Here is a 14,423-nt window from a genome sequence, read left to right as displayed (position 1 = left end):
GACTTAAACCGAAAAGCTAAAAATGTGTAAGTTTTAACTAAACTGGAAAGTTCCCTAAACTCCAATACAGATGGTACCATCAGCTCAGCCAGTGCGATCTCCTGTGTGCCAAAGGTCCACCTACTTCAAACAAGATTTTCCTTCTTGACGCAAAATATACCAAGATACAGAATCTCATCTTTTGCTTGGTCTTCTATTAAAAAAAAAAAAAAAAAAGCCAAACTAATTTTGTTTTGAATGTGGCTGTCTTCTCCTTCCATTTTACGGTAAGGTCTCAGCACGTGGCCAAGAGCAGACAGCAGTGTGTGCTCGGGCCATGTTCTAAGCCTAAAAACAAGCTACCTTGAGGTCTTGAGCCCCCTGTGAAATGCTGAAAATTCCTGATTCCCTCACCTTGTCCGTCTTGTGTTGGCATTCCCAAGGAAACCCAGAAGGCACATGAGTTTGTATGACTTGTTTGGGTGTGTGGCGGTCTCATCATGTGGCCTAAGCTCCCATTCATCATTTACAACCTGCTAGAGCCAAATTCGCATCCAGCTCTGGTAACCCTAGACTGGAGCATCCCTGCGTGCAAGTGGGCACTTGCACCACGTGTGCCACAAGGCAATGGCGATTATGTGCAGAACAATAGGGAATAAGATTGAAAGGGATCTTGAGAGGCACCCCATGCTCATATTCTCCTCTGCAGCAGCTCAGCTGGATGCAAATTATTGGTAGGAGACAGCCTAACCTTCCACAGTGATCCACATCCACCCTTGGTGATTTGTTCTGGTGTTGAACTGTCCTCTCCATTTCCTCTTATTCTAAGCTAAATGTCACAAGCCTGAGTTTCTTCTGCCCATGTGCAGTTGTATGTAGGCACTCCTTCATAGAGTCGTAGAATTGTTAAGGTTGGAAAAGTCCCTTAAGATCATCAAGTCCAACCATAAACCTAACACTGCCAAGTCCGCCACTAAACCATGTCTGTAAGCACCACATCCACACGCCTTGTAAATGCCTCCAGGGATGGAGACTCAACCACTTCCCTGGGCAGTGTGTTCCACTGCCTGACCACCCTTTGGGGGAAGGTCAGCAGTATCACACATTTCACAGTGCCCATTTCTTTCGCTGTGGCTCATTCTTTCATTCTAACTGAAATTGTGATCAATTGTAGAGATTTAGGTTGCTTTTTTTCCCCCCCACCTGCAGTGTAATGTCAGACTCCCTAATTCAAGACTTCATTGCTGCACGGCTGGTTCTACCGAACAGGATCACAGTGCCTCTGAAAAAGAACATGAACATTGCCCACTTGAGGTTCCCTATCCCGCATGTGAGTGTTTTTTTCAGTGAGGGCGTTAATCTACCTGAGTGTGCATCTGCCACAACGTGGATGCGTGCAAGCTTAGGGTCTTAGGTTCCTGCATCAGCTGTTTCAGTCTGGATTGTAGGCTTTCTGTAGGTAATACTTCAGAAATGTAAAAGCAAATGTTGGATAGTTCATAATTTTGGGCGGGAGGGTCCTTATACATGGCATAAGAAGTCTGTTTGGACACTGAGTTCATTTACCAATTTAAACCTTTAGTCTCATTTGAGAATAGCACAGAACTTCAGTTAGAGAAGGTAAATACATGAGCTATGAGTGTCAGGCTACTTAATTTTTTTTTACTAATGCTGTGAAGGGGTGTAAATAGGGAGCTCAGAGGGTGACATCTCTTTGTTACAGGACAAAAATCAGAAAAAAACAAAACAAAACAAAAAACCCCCGACAAATCTCCTAAGTGCTTGACATATCCAGATCTTCAGTCTCCTTCATCCATCAAATACCTAATACACTCATTAATGAGTGTAAATATAAATGAATGACAAAGGGGTGCTCCCTATTGCAAACTTGCATCACCAAATTGAAGTTGAATGGCCACTCTGCAATAAAATAAGGACCTGCCAACGGGTGCTTAGTTCCTCCTTCTGTCAGTGGGAATTGATCTTTACACGTGATTTGACTGGGGCTGTAATCCTGTGTGCATATGTATGTTTCTGATTTAAAAATAAGTTGAAGAATATTTCCTAGCCAATTGTCTAGATTGGATTGTGTATCTGTTGAAGTTTGGGGTTTTTTATTTTTTTTTCCTCTAAGTAAATGGTAGAAAAAGTGTTTTAATACAGCTGTCATTGGAAATACACTGCATCAAAATACATGTCTTTGCAAAACTGTCATGGTGACTACCCTTGCTGCCTGAAATAACTAGCTTTAGGAGGCAGCATATTGTAATTATCCAAAGATCGCATTTTCATGACCAATTTTGTGTCTTATTTTATTTAGGGAGTAGTAAGGGTTCATCTGCTAGAAGCTGAAAACCTTGTCCAGAAAGACAGTTTCCTTGGTGCAATCAGGGGGAAGTCTGACCCGTATGCTCTTCTTCGCATTGGCACGGTGCAGTATCGAAGCAAGACAGTTTCCCGAGATCTTAATCCCATTTGGAACGAGACATTTGAGGTACTGAACCTTTTGATCTTTCCATCTGTAGGATGCACAGCTGTTTACCTCCCTGTGCTTGGAGGACCTTCTCTTAGCTGATTGCACTGGAGCAGATGGCCTTCCTTGTTATGTGATTGAGGCATTTCTGTCCCTTAAACAAGTTCAAATTTACATTGCAAACTTGAAATGTCATTCAGGTTGATCTGATTTGCATATGTGGGTTTTTGGAGGAGGTGCAAAGCACTGCTTTAAATATCAATCAGTGCAGCAGTCTGTGCAGCTGTAGTCTATTCTAGCATTAATTCTTCTCTGCTTATTGGAGACACCAGTTTGAGGGGTTTAACTTGTAGTTCAAAACCAAGCAAACTGATTTTGAAATATTTTCACCTGTAATCAATTTATTTGTTATGCAATTAGCCACGAGAGAGCAGGGAATGTTCTTAACGTGTTATACAGCTGTGAAGGGTCATGTTCTTGTCCACAGCCTGAGGCTATATGAACCTATGTGAATGCTTTTTATTTTTAATCAATACCTCTTTCTCCTCCAGTTTGTTGTTCATGAAGTGCCTGGTCAGGACTTAGAAGTGGACTTGTATGATGAAGATCCAGACAAAGATGACTTTATGGGCAGGTAAATTAGCATGACCCTTGCTCGAGGTCCAGTAACCTCTCCAAGGGGACACCCAGATTATTCATACCAGAAATTTAATATTGAAGGAAGCTCTGCCCTTTGGCCAGATATTGATACCAAGTTATTAGTTCCTAGCGCAACTGACTTTGAACAAGGTAGAGAATGGTCCCAGACTCCTGCAGGGAATCCTAGGAAGCCACTAGAAGTGATAGTTACTACGTGACTTGAGATTTACTTCAAATTTATTTTAGCTTTGGAAGTATTTCAAGGGGGAGACTTCAGAAGTGTAAGTGCGTTGCAGTGCACACGCACACAGGTAATGCAGAGAAGTTGTTATTTGGAACAGATTTGAGCATGGGCTTTTTTGGTGGTGGTTTCTTCTCCCTCCAACAGCAGTATGCTGTATACCTAAATATATACTGAAATGTTTGCTTTTTGTCTTTCAGCTTGCTTATAAGCTTAGTGGATGTAATGAATGACAGAACTGTTGATGAGGTAAAGATCACAGCTTATTTCTAAATGTAGCTGGTGATGTATGCTTACATGTACTCATTTGTGCTCTCCCTCTGCTACTACATTGTTTCTGTGTGCTTAAAGCGTCCTTGCACACTTGCACTGTGGTATTTTCACAAAAAGAAAATACCTTTGCTCAAAAAACTTCAAGTAGCTGTTACAATAATTTTTACAATCAAGCTGGCAACCTCAGACAGCCCTGAGGTTACGCTGAGCCAGCAGTGGGGTATCTTGTGTTGATATCTCATGTCCTGTATGTACCAAATGCTTTGTACAAGGCTACAGATAAAGTTTGGTGAAGCAGTCTGATTGCTGAGGGAAGAATCATCCGATCTTAGTGTGGTTTATGCTGCTACCCAGCACTCTGCAAACAATGCCAGAGTGCCTGTCTTGTGCTGCTGCTGGTTAGAAATATCCATGTGCTTTGCATGTATACGGGTATCTTATTTTTGTTTTTTCTGGCTTTTCTGGCTGGCTTTTTCTACGCAAGCAAAGGCGCTCAAAGTACAATTCATATTGTCTATTGTACATAAGTCTCAGACCGCAACATATATATAAAAATTCTGCCTCAGAGTTCTCAAGTTGCTCTTTCTTGTCTCCATTTAGTGGTTTCCTTTAAGTAAGACAACAAGCGGACACTTGCATTTAAAACTGGAGTGGCTTTCTCTAGTAAATGACCAAGAAAAGCTACATGAGGTGAGTATGTTTGCTTAAAGGATTCAGATGCTCTGATCCCTGTCCAGTGATCAACAAAGGAGTGTGTAAAATTAGGAACCCCAGGCAAACTCATAGGAGTTTATTTTTGTCTGACAAAGTTTTGATGTTATTTCCCCCCCCCGCCCCTCCTGAAGAGGAAGGGTGTTTGCTTGCCCCAGGTCCCTTGGCAATGCAGGAGTAACTCAAATCTGGCAGCTCTTCTTGCTTGAATTAGCAAAGCTTCGTTTGACTCACTGCAAAGCGGCCTCTCACGGTTCCCTTTGAGAATTTTTCCCCTCCCTCTTCATCTGGGGTCTGTGCAGGACCCCTGTCTATAACCTGTACCAGTCACAGACAAATGCCCAGCACTGGTGCTTGGTAGGGCCATGGTTCCAAATGGTGTCTCACTTGTCCAGCAGAATCGCTTGGATAAAGCCCATCTCCCAAGGATGCTGTTTCTTCATAATCAAGCAAAAGCATTAGAGTTCCACTGAAGTGAATAAAATTTGTTTCCAGGCTTTGTTCTGCTGACACTGGATTACTGATGTGGTTGAGCATGTTTTTAGGTGCCTTGCTGCACTGGGGAATCCAATCAGTTCTGCACTAGAGAGATTTGAGAGCATTAAGGCCAGTGAATTGAAAAAGCTTACTTCTTAGTAAAGACCTCTTCTTGCTGCTCTGCTTACAACTGTCATGCTGTATTGGCTTGTGCTCCTCTAAATTCCAAGTTTTAGGAGAAAGGTGAAGAGCTGCTTAGCTTTCAGAAACTGTCCTTTGAATTTGTGTTGTGCTTTATGTTGTCCTTGATGGGTGATCATGCCTACCTTGTGTTTTGTTTTATCTTTCCTGGCCTTCGCAGGATAAGAAGGGTCTGTCTACAGCTATTCTGATAGTCTACTTGGACAGTGCCTTCAACCTTCCAGTAAGTACAAACCACATGCAGGCAGCCTTCACTCCTAACCTTTTTTTTAGAGCCCACAAATTAATTGTTTTTAAATACTCTTTTACTAATTCAGAAAAACCACTTTGAGTATTCGAATGGTGAATGTGGAGCAAAGAAGATCAAAAATAACAAGTACCTCAAGGTAAAATTTATATTCTTCTCCTATGCTTGCAAAACAACATTCTGGATTATGTGGTATCGTAGCAACTGAAACTAGCTGTGGTTAAAACGAAATAATCCCTCCAGTGTCAGAATCTAAGTGACCAGGGGTTCAAGGTAGTGATTGAAAGCCCACCCCAGTGAAAGTCTAGGAGGTGCAAGGGCGAATGCAGCACAGAAATGTTTGATTGTGTATGCAGTTGTCTTTATTTTTATTTTATACTTTGGATAGAGAGCCTGCAGACATCAGACCAAGTCCCGTTATCCTTTCCGCTGCTGCAGGGGTTCTTTCCATGCTGAGCAGTTCCAGCTTGACCTCCCAGATTGGGATGGGAGGAATATGCTTGTTTGTGGTAACCTTCCTGTCCATTGGAGACCCGACCACCAGATTCCTTCCCCCTCAGTTTTAGAGGGATTCAGAAGCCACTCTGTCATTCATGCTTCCTCTCTCTTTGCTTCTGTTTACGTTTTCCCCCAAATACTGCATTTTGCTACTGTGATGTAAATGGTGGGTATGGGGAAGAATGTCCTTCTCCCTTTTTTTTTTTTCTTGAACAAGCTACACACAACCACAGCTCTGAGCAATGGATAAAGCTTCCCATTCTCTCTGAGTAGCTCCCCTCCTAAATGCAATCTTTACAATTTAGATGAGTTACCAGCACTGTGATACACATCACACTTGATAATCCTTAATTCTGGACTTCATGGTACCCGCTGACCACATCCTCAGCCTTAACTTCTATAGCATTAGTGCAGCGAAGCACAGTACAAGAGGTTCAGTATTATTGCTTCTGGAAAGGAATTGTTACTTGATGCCAAAGACTCGCTTCTAGCTGCTGTACAGCAAGTCCTGAGCCTTGGAAGCCAATTCTGAGAGTCCTGTTTCATTCAGGAATGATGAAGACTTCCCACTGAGCCTTCAGCTCTCTTCTCTGTTTCCTCCCAGCTTCTAACAAGTTTTTAACTGCTCATCTATTGAAACCTAAATACATAAAACTTCCGCTTAAATCTGTACTGTTGATGGTAGAGGGTAAGACTGTGCTGTTATGGCTGGAGTCTTTCCTGTGCACTGCACTCTTCAGATGTCCCGCATCTGAAAACTGTTGTCAGCTTTCCATCAACTTATTTCAAGTAAGAGTAGCAGTTTGATATTGCTTCCTGTAAACTATAAATGTCTCTCTTTTTTTTTTTTTTTCCTGCTTTCTTTTTTTTCCTTGTATTAAATGACAGAAGATGGAACGAGAACCTTCCTCCTTCGTCCTGCTCACACTAGGAAACAAGACTCAGAAAAGCAAGGTGAGGCTGTTTGACTCTTCTGCTTTCCTTAAATACTTTCTATTTTACACGTGACTACCTCTAAGTAGCCCCTAGGAAAGGTAGGACTAGGGAAGCTGATGTGAAGAGCTGTAGTTATGGTCATAGCTGCAGAGGCCGGGAGGTGGGGGTCAACCAGCATGTGGAAGCACTGTGTCACTGGGTTGTGCTTGATTAGTGGGTGTCTGATCAGCTGCTGTACAGATGTGTGTTTGTGTTCATGGCCACGAGGTCATGTTGGTCAAGATACTCTAGTTCTGCGAGGGTTGAAGAGGAAAAAATGATAGGTCTCCAATCTGCCTCATGCTTTCTCAGGGCAGAGTGTCATTTGCATCAAGCTGGTATTTGTTCCCTCATCAGAGTCTCGTGGTTCCTGTGTTCACAGTTTTACTGTGGGTTTTTTTGTTTTGTTTTGTTTGGTTTGGTTTTTTTTTTTTTTACCTGACAAGATGTATCCGGATCTCCTCCACCTCACTTTCAGTTCCTTTTTCATTATTTAATATTTGGTTTTGCCTGATGAGTACGAGCAACAGCAGAGTTCTGCCCTCCCAGTAGCTGCTGTGTTTATTGCCCCACAGCTGGATGAGGGCGGCCCTATGTTCTTTTGGACACCCAACAAATAGGAATGAATCCTGGTTGGCTACACACAGGCATATGGGACTTGCACCTATTTTCCTTTGTTTCTTCCACCTGCTCCATCCAGAAATTGGGTTCTGCTTGCACTTTTACCTTTTTTGGCTTTCCCTCTTCCCCACCACATCACCTGCCTCTCCCAAGCTAGGTCAGAGTTCCAGCTTTCCCCTGCTCCTTTCCCCTTTCTGCCAGCACTCGTGGCCTGGTGGAAGCAGCTGCTTTACGGAGCAGCCTCAACCGCAGCCCCCGTGGGTGCTTTCCATGCTCTTTCATCCTTGAAGTGGATGGCACTGAAGCTGTGCTCTCCTACTCTTCCCACGAGCTCTACACCCCTCACACTGCCCCTTTAGCTTTCCTACCCTTCCCTGCCAGCTCACTGCAGCTTTGGGAGCTGGCTCTGGGTGCCTGCAGGCTGGAAGCAGTGCTCTGGCTCCCTGGGTGGAGAGGTGGGAAGGGAGGGAGCAGTGCCTCGCTGCAGGTGAGGCAGGCTGCTGGTCCAGGTGGGAGCCAGCTGCAGCTCACCAGACTTGTTCTTCGGCATTTCCACACCCCGCAGAACTTGTTCAGGTTTTGCCAGAGACTTTGCTTCTGCACGCTTCTGACCTGGAAATTTCACTCTCTCCACACAGCTGGGGTGTAGCATCACTGAATGAATCAAGAGGGTCACCATGACCCTCTCTGGTGATCAGCGTCATGGTATTCCTTGCTGCTTACAGAATAAGCTAACATATATGCCACAATCTTCTTGTTGCAGACCTGTAATTTCAGCAAAGATCCCACGTGGGGCCAGGCTTTCACCTTCTTTGTCCACAGCGCTCATTCCCAGTCACTCCATGTCGAGGTAAGAGAAAAGCCTTTCCTTTGAAAACTGAGTGCGCATCCGTAGGAAGAAACCTCTTTTATGTGGATGTGATCTCAGTGCTGGTTGTTTCTGTGTGCTTGTACTGAGATCCTCCGACTTCAAAGGTGGAAGAAGCACCTGTTGTTGCACAGGCGATTCTCTGCTGGGTGATGCCGGTATCTGTCTTTGCTCTAGGATCACGTAACGCATAATATCTTAGTTCAAAACATGGGACATTTCTGGCTGCAAAGGAGGTTTTATACAGATCTGTGTGTAGTAAAGCCATGAATACTTTGCTGTCAGGAATCGCAGCCTTCATAATTGTCAACCAGAGTCTTATCTCTTCACCTTGGTATTTTGGCTCGGTAAGAAATCCTGTGTCTCACTAGCATACATTGCAGTCACAGCCAGTTCTGTGGCTGTTCACTCGGCTATAGAAGTGGATTTGAACTTAGAAGGTGTATTGAGGTTATATAGGCTAAACAAACTGTTACCTAAAAAGCTTGTAAAGGTTTAGGCCAGTTGTCATCACAGCTGCCTGGGACGTTTTCCCCAGAGCAAGTAAAGAAAGGCAAGTAAATCCCAGGGCCTAGTCTTTCTGCTAAGGCAGTTCCTTCTCTGCATAGTTAGAGATGGGATTTTTACTCCAAACATACTAATTTGTTACACTCTTGAAATGCTGGCATCACCCATTTGGAAGTAACCATACTTGACAGTATGTCCTGAAGTAAATAAGCTGATTTTGGTCTCTGTCTGAAATACCTTCTTACCTTGCTGTTCCCAGTGGTATGCTTTCCAGTTTACCATCTAATAAATCTTCCCCCCGCTAGATAAAAGACAAGGATCGGGATAGTGCCCTGGGAACTTCAGTGGTATGTCTCTCCCAGTTACTTAAGGACCCAAACATGACTCTGGATCAGAGATTTCAGCTGGATCATTCCAGTTCAGACAGCTTCATTAAGATGAAACTTGTGTTGCGGGTAAGTTGGTTTTTGCCATATTCACTTGGATTCCCCAACCAAAGCACCCAATTCTAACCAGGCAAAAGAGATGAAAGGTGGGTGTGGAGAAATGCAGCTTTGCTTCACAGACGAGTAGAAAATACAAGTGTGACAAGGTCTTTAAGGGCAATTAAGAGCACATGGTGGAGCTGAGAGGTATCCCCGAGGCTTCCTAAAACTTAGTGCGGTGCCACTGCTGAAAATCTCCTCATGACAATAAAGAGTTGGACTGAGAAAATCTACGCTGGGGAAATCAAAGCTGCTAAACAGTAAGAGAGACTGATGCTTAGGAAGTGTTTTCTCATCATGCTCTGGATCCGTGTTTAGACACCGTTAAATACATACACAGCAGGACAAGGGAAGAGAACATCACAGCTAATCCCGTAGGCCTCTTTCACCTCTAATGGCAGATTCCTGCTGTTACAGTTTTGTGGTGAAATTTCATCCTAGCTGGTAATGCCAGCATTAACCCCGGGGCTTTGGGAGCAGCACTCATTTCTCTCCCTTGTGATTTTTAGGCCTTGAATGTTGAAGAAGCCGATCCACAAAGAGTCAAGGCTGGTGTCAACGTCTCAAAGCAAGGTCCTGTCCGTATCGTGGAGAAGGGTGGAAACCAGCAGAAGTTTGTCTCCCCACCAAACCCAGAAGTCTCAAAAGTACCTCCTGTGAGAAGAGACTCTGCAGCACTTGAATCCCTGCTGAAAAAGGACAGCAGGGAAGACCTGGACACAAATGACAGTTCAGCCACACCTGTACCAAGTGAAACTGTTGCTGGCCTTACCGAGGTGGAGTGTGAGCAAAATTCAGAGCATCGCCCATCATCAGCGTTGCAGACCAGAGCAGTGGTAGTGCCCACGTTGCCGGTCGTACAGGAACTGAGGCTTGCACCCAGTGTTGCTTCGCTGGGTTCTCTGCCTTCTTCTTGCTTTGAATTAAGTAGCAGCAATCTGGACCTTCATAAGTAGGTGTCCTTCCGGCTCATTTGTTCTTCTCTTGGGTCCCATAACACTCATGATTTTAGCAACAGGGTACTGGAAGTCTGAATATCCCACTTCTGTAAAAACATAAACTCTTGATCTGGCTGCTTAAAGTTTTGGATGCTGTGTTTTATCCAACAAATTTTAAGACTCTCATAATTCTGCAGACAAAGTTTTTGTGGCTAGGTGTGCTTGTGTGCGTGTCCTTCCCACAGTGCGAAGTGTGAGGCTGCAGGTAGTCTGCTCTGTCAAGGAGGACGGAGCGCTGGATCTGTCTCCCCTGGGATGCGGAATGGAGCTAGTAGAATCCTTAGGGAACTGAAGCAGCAAAGAAGGTCCATCTCAGTTAAGAGAGCATCAGAGCAGTTATCAAGCTGAACATCAAACCGAGCTCTAGCTGTTCAGTCTTGTGCTTCTGGACTGGCGAAGTCTCTAGCTCTGAAAAGGGCCTAATTTAGAAACCATTTTAAAGCCATTTTTAAGCAATGTTTTGGATTTGAAACCACTTCAATAACATGCAGAATGAGATATACAAAAGGTCCCGTTTTTCCCATATACAGACCTCCTCGAAGGAGCTGTGTACCATGCTAGCCTGTACTTGCTGCTCCATCTACAGCAGGCCCATTAGGTGCTTTTTTGGCCATTTGTGCCGTGGGACTGAAATCAGGTACCTGTACAGAAGGCCGGGTAGGCAGCGCTGGCACTAACAGGAATGTTGTTTCTGTGGAGCCTCCCTGGTCCAGTGCTTTCTAGATCGCAAACCTTAGGATGCCAGAAAGAAGGATAGCGCCCTGAAAGTTGGTCTTAGTTGAAAATGCATCACCAGCCTCTGAAGCTCGTGTCCTGTTTCCTGCTGCTAGGTCTGTGCGTGTGGTCTGTTAAATAGCTGTGTTTAAAAGCTCTGACTGTGCAACTGTCTTGCAGTGGGACCGAGATGCCTCTGGGAGAGATTCAGCTCACGGTGCGGTATGCGTCGATACGGCAGAGTCTGGTGGTGCTGGTGAATGGCTGCAGGTAACGCTGGCGTCTGCTTGCACCTCGCTGTAAAGGAAAGGGGAGGAGCTCTCTGAGCTTGTGTCATCCAGCAAAGCTGGAGCAGAACCACGCGCGGCGTAAGCTGCCCAGCCGAGGCGCCTGAGCGTTGGCTGGCTTCCATCTGTGCAGCCTCACTGAGCCCGGGCAGGTGGAAACCACCAGCTCTGGGCAGTGCCAGCAGCAGGTCTGCCAGAGCGGCCAGTGCGTAGCGCTCACTGCAGCAGAGATGCTTTCACTTTCATCCTCCCAAAACTTCCTCTGAACAGCATTGACAAGGGCTGCGTGTCTTGGGGTGTCGTGATAGGCATCATGACAAGGATTGACACCTATGACTGCATTTGTAAATGTTAATTTAGGAACCCCAATAAGTGGCCACACACTCAGTGGGGAAAACTTTGTTTAACTTCACATCCTTAAAGTTTTACTTGCTTATGTTTCAACTCCCAAGATAAATGTTTTTGGCCCATCAGCCCATGAAGGGTTGGTCTGATTCCAAGAGAGAGAAGGTATTAAAACACACAGTGGGAGAACCTGCCTCGCTTGTCAACGCTGTGTTTCTTTTAACAGAAACCTAGTACCCTCTTCCAATCGTGGAGTAGATCCGTATGTTCGTATATACCTGCTTCCAGATAGAAGATGGACAAGCAGGAAGAAGACTTCCGTGAAGAAAAAAACTCTGAACCCCCAATACGATGAGAAGTAAGAAAATGTTAATTATGATTGCTGCTGAAATAGTTACAATCTCTCTATAATGAAAGGGCTTACCTAAGGTGTGCTCCTGCTGCGCTGACGGATTGTCTCCTAGGAACATTGGCAGGGCTTCTGAAAAAAAAATGGCACTTCACACGTGGTTTGCAAACACTTAGGGCTGGCCTTGCTCTGCATGTGGCGTTGTCTGTCCCCCCGCGGAGGGCACACCTTCTTCCCACCCCCTTCCCCGCTCCTAGCAGACGCAGGCTGCGCTTGCTGCTTTCCGCACAGGCGTTCCCCTACCCACGTTTAACTCCCTGTCATTGCAGAGGCAATCCTTCCATTGGGGTACCTCACAAAGCCTACTTCGCTCTCCATACTTCTTTGCCTGATGCTTATTCTGACGTCTTTCCAAAAGTCGAAGGCAGAAATAGGTCCTTTTGAGAAACAGCCTCTTGAGACTGGAGCATTCTTTGGCCAGAGGGATGGATGTTGTCATCGAGACCTGGTGGGAGCAGGGTAAAACGCTGCCAGACGGCTGCCACGTGCAGAGCTTTGTCACTGAAATGGAATGTGGTTTGTATAAAACCACACACAGTCATGCTTCGACACAGAGCTCTTCTGAGAGCTGGTTTTAATCCCATATTTAGAGGAAGGTACACACACATGAAAATACGTGAATATTGGGTGATGCTGGGTGACTCCGTTTTTTCCTGTGTTGGGTCCTTTCTGCGTATGTCAGAATAGGTCAGAAACGGAGAAAAGATTTTAAAATATTTCATCTTGACACTCAAAACGCTAGAGTTGTGGATTTCGCTTCTGCCTACTCTCAGGTAACTCCAGTGACGTAGCGCCAGCGGGGCTGTCAGGAACAGCGTCTCTTTCCTCGCCCTCCGTACCGAGGTGTCCCGCACATCCTCAGTCGGGTACAGGAGGCTGAGCAGTACGTAGCTCCAAAACACATGACCTGGTTTACAGCTCTGACTTGAGGAAAAGCTATTCAGGTGGGCAGAACTTAGGCGATTTAGCATGGACAAAACTCACTTGCCATGAGTTGATGTGTGCCAGAGCCGTGAGTCAGAGCCATTAAGAATTTAATTGCCACAGGTTGCAACCTTTGTCGTCTCTTGATGTGGTGTAAGCCTACTTTGTAAACTTGGGGGGTTGGCGCAGCGATTTCCTCTGAGTAATCGAGGTTGCATGGAAAACATGCTGATCTTCCGCGGAGGGGGAAAATGATGGTAAATAGCTTCTCGTCACGGATGCAGGCGTTCCTCCTTCCCCCTGGCAGGGTGGACAGTCGGAACGACAGTGCCGTAGTCTTTCCCGAGGCCTGGAAGAGATTTCGTATAACGTGAATAAAATCTCACTATAGAATTGCCGTTTCCGCGTCTTCCTTCTCAGTTAAAGTTCTGGCCGCTGATGCTGTGTTCTGCCGCTGTTCTGGCCACTGATGGATCTTACGGGATTTTAACTTTGGACTTAAGTCTCTCCTTTCAAAACTTTACTTTTAGGTTTGAATTTTTTGAATCTTTGGAAGACGTCAAGAAAAGGACGCTGGACGTTGCAGTGAAAAACAGCAGGCCGTTCATTTCACAGGAAAGGAAGGAGCTGGGGAAAGTAAGTTTAAAGAAGTTACGGTACTGATTTAATAGAGCCAAATGGTCTGAGCCATTCCCGTAATCCCGAAATGTGGTTCCACTTGCTAGGTCTCAGTAACAGGACGAGCAATCTGGAAACAACTTCTGCTGCCAGATTTTCCTCTGAAATCAGGCTGTACGGTCTCACATGATTCGCGTGCCGTGCCGCTTCATTTCAGAAGGGAGCTCCCGAAATACAAACGTTTCTGGGATCCGCCGCTGCCCGTTTGGGGAACGGCTCCAATAGCGCAAACACGGAGCTGGGAAAGCCGTGTGCCTAACAACCCAGAATTGGCCAAAGGTGCTTTAAGCTTTCCGTGAACAACTTGGATTCTGTGACAAGTAAACTGGAATCCCTTCCCCAGTGACATTTCCAAGTAGCGCTGCTGAGAAACCGAGCAGCAGTGCCGCGGCCGGCTGACGCCCGTGTCCTGGGGACGCCAGAAGCGCCTTTCCCCGAGCCTGAGCTGCAGCCCTGCGACTTGGAAGGGGCTCTGGCTTGGGAGGAGCGCTAGCTTAGCTACTCAGTTTGTACGCTGGCTAATAGCCAAAGAAATAAAATTTGCTTTTTAAAGGTGCGGATTGACTTGTCGCAGGAGGACTTAATAAAAGGCTTTGCACAATGGTAAGTTTTCCTCCCCGTACTTTCCCACCCTGCTAACTGCTTTGCTGGGAGTCGCGTGACTGCTGCTGGAGCGCTGGGGAATGGGCTGCCTGTTCTGGTGAGCGAGAAGGACGTTTGAGCGGCAAAGGCGGGACTAACTTGAGCTAATCGGGCAGTTTTAGCCGAGCTGTATGTCAGTCCAGGTGCTAGTGCAATACCTGCCCTGCGAAAGCGTTTTAATAAGAGGCCTAGATATCAATTATACTCTTCAGCGTATTTTAAGTTACCATA

At 45.6% G+C, this 14,423-nt stretch overlaps 1 protein-coding gene across 1 annotated transcript in view; it reads left to right on the top strand.

Annotated features, from left to right (window-relative positions):
- Nucleotides 1-14,423, top strand: part of ESYT3 (extended synaptotagmin 3) — a 33,757-nt gene that overhangs the window by 18,593 nt on the left and 741 nt on the right. Inside the window, exons 8-22 of the mRNA XM_087732614.1 lie at nt 1,189-1,309; nt 2,300-2,473; nt 3,004-3,086; nt 3,533-3,581; nt 4,206-4,295; nt 5,155-5,217; nt 5,312-5,380; nt 6,628-6,693; nt 8,099-8,185; nt 9,016-9,165; nt 9,705-10,147; nt 11,088-11,177; nt 11,766-11,897; nt 13,403-13,508; nt 14,104-14,153. Coding sequence (XP_087588740.1) covers nt 1,189-1,309; nt 2,300-2,473; nt 3,004-3,086; nt 3,533-3,581; nt 4,206-4,295; nt 5,155-5,217; nt 5,312-5,380; nt 6,628-6,693; nt 8,099-8,185; nt 9,016-9,165; nt 9,705-10,147; nt 11,088-11,177; nt 11,766-11,897; nt 13,403-13,508; nt 14,104-14,153 — 1,773 coding nt within the window. The remainder of the gene's footprint in view (nt 1-1,188; nt 1,310-2,299; nt 2,474-3,003; nt 3,087-3,532; nt 3,582-4,205; nt 4,296-5,154; nt 5,218-5,311; nt 5,381-6,627; nt 6,694-8,098; nt 8,186-9,015; nt 9,166-9,704; nt 10,148-11,087; nt 11,178-11,765; nt 11,898-13,402; nt 13,509-14,103; nt 14,154-14,423) is intronic.

Source organism: Nipponia nippon, unplaced genomic scaffold (assembly GCF_047370975.1).
Source record: "Nipponia nippon isolate SJK-2023a ecotype South Korea unplaced genomic scaffold, ASM4737097v1 scaffold_5, whole genome shotgun sequence".
Taxonomy (NCBI): Eukaryota; Metazoa; Chordata; class Aves; order Pelecaniformes; family Threskiornithidae; genus Nipponia; species Nipponia nippon.
This window is presented reverse-complemented; position numbering and strand designations above follow the sequence as displayed.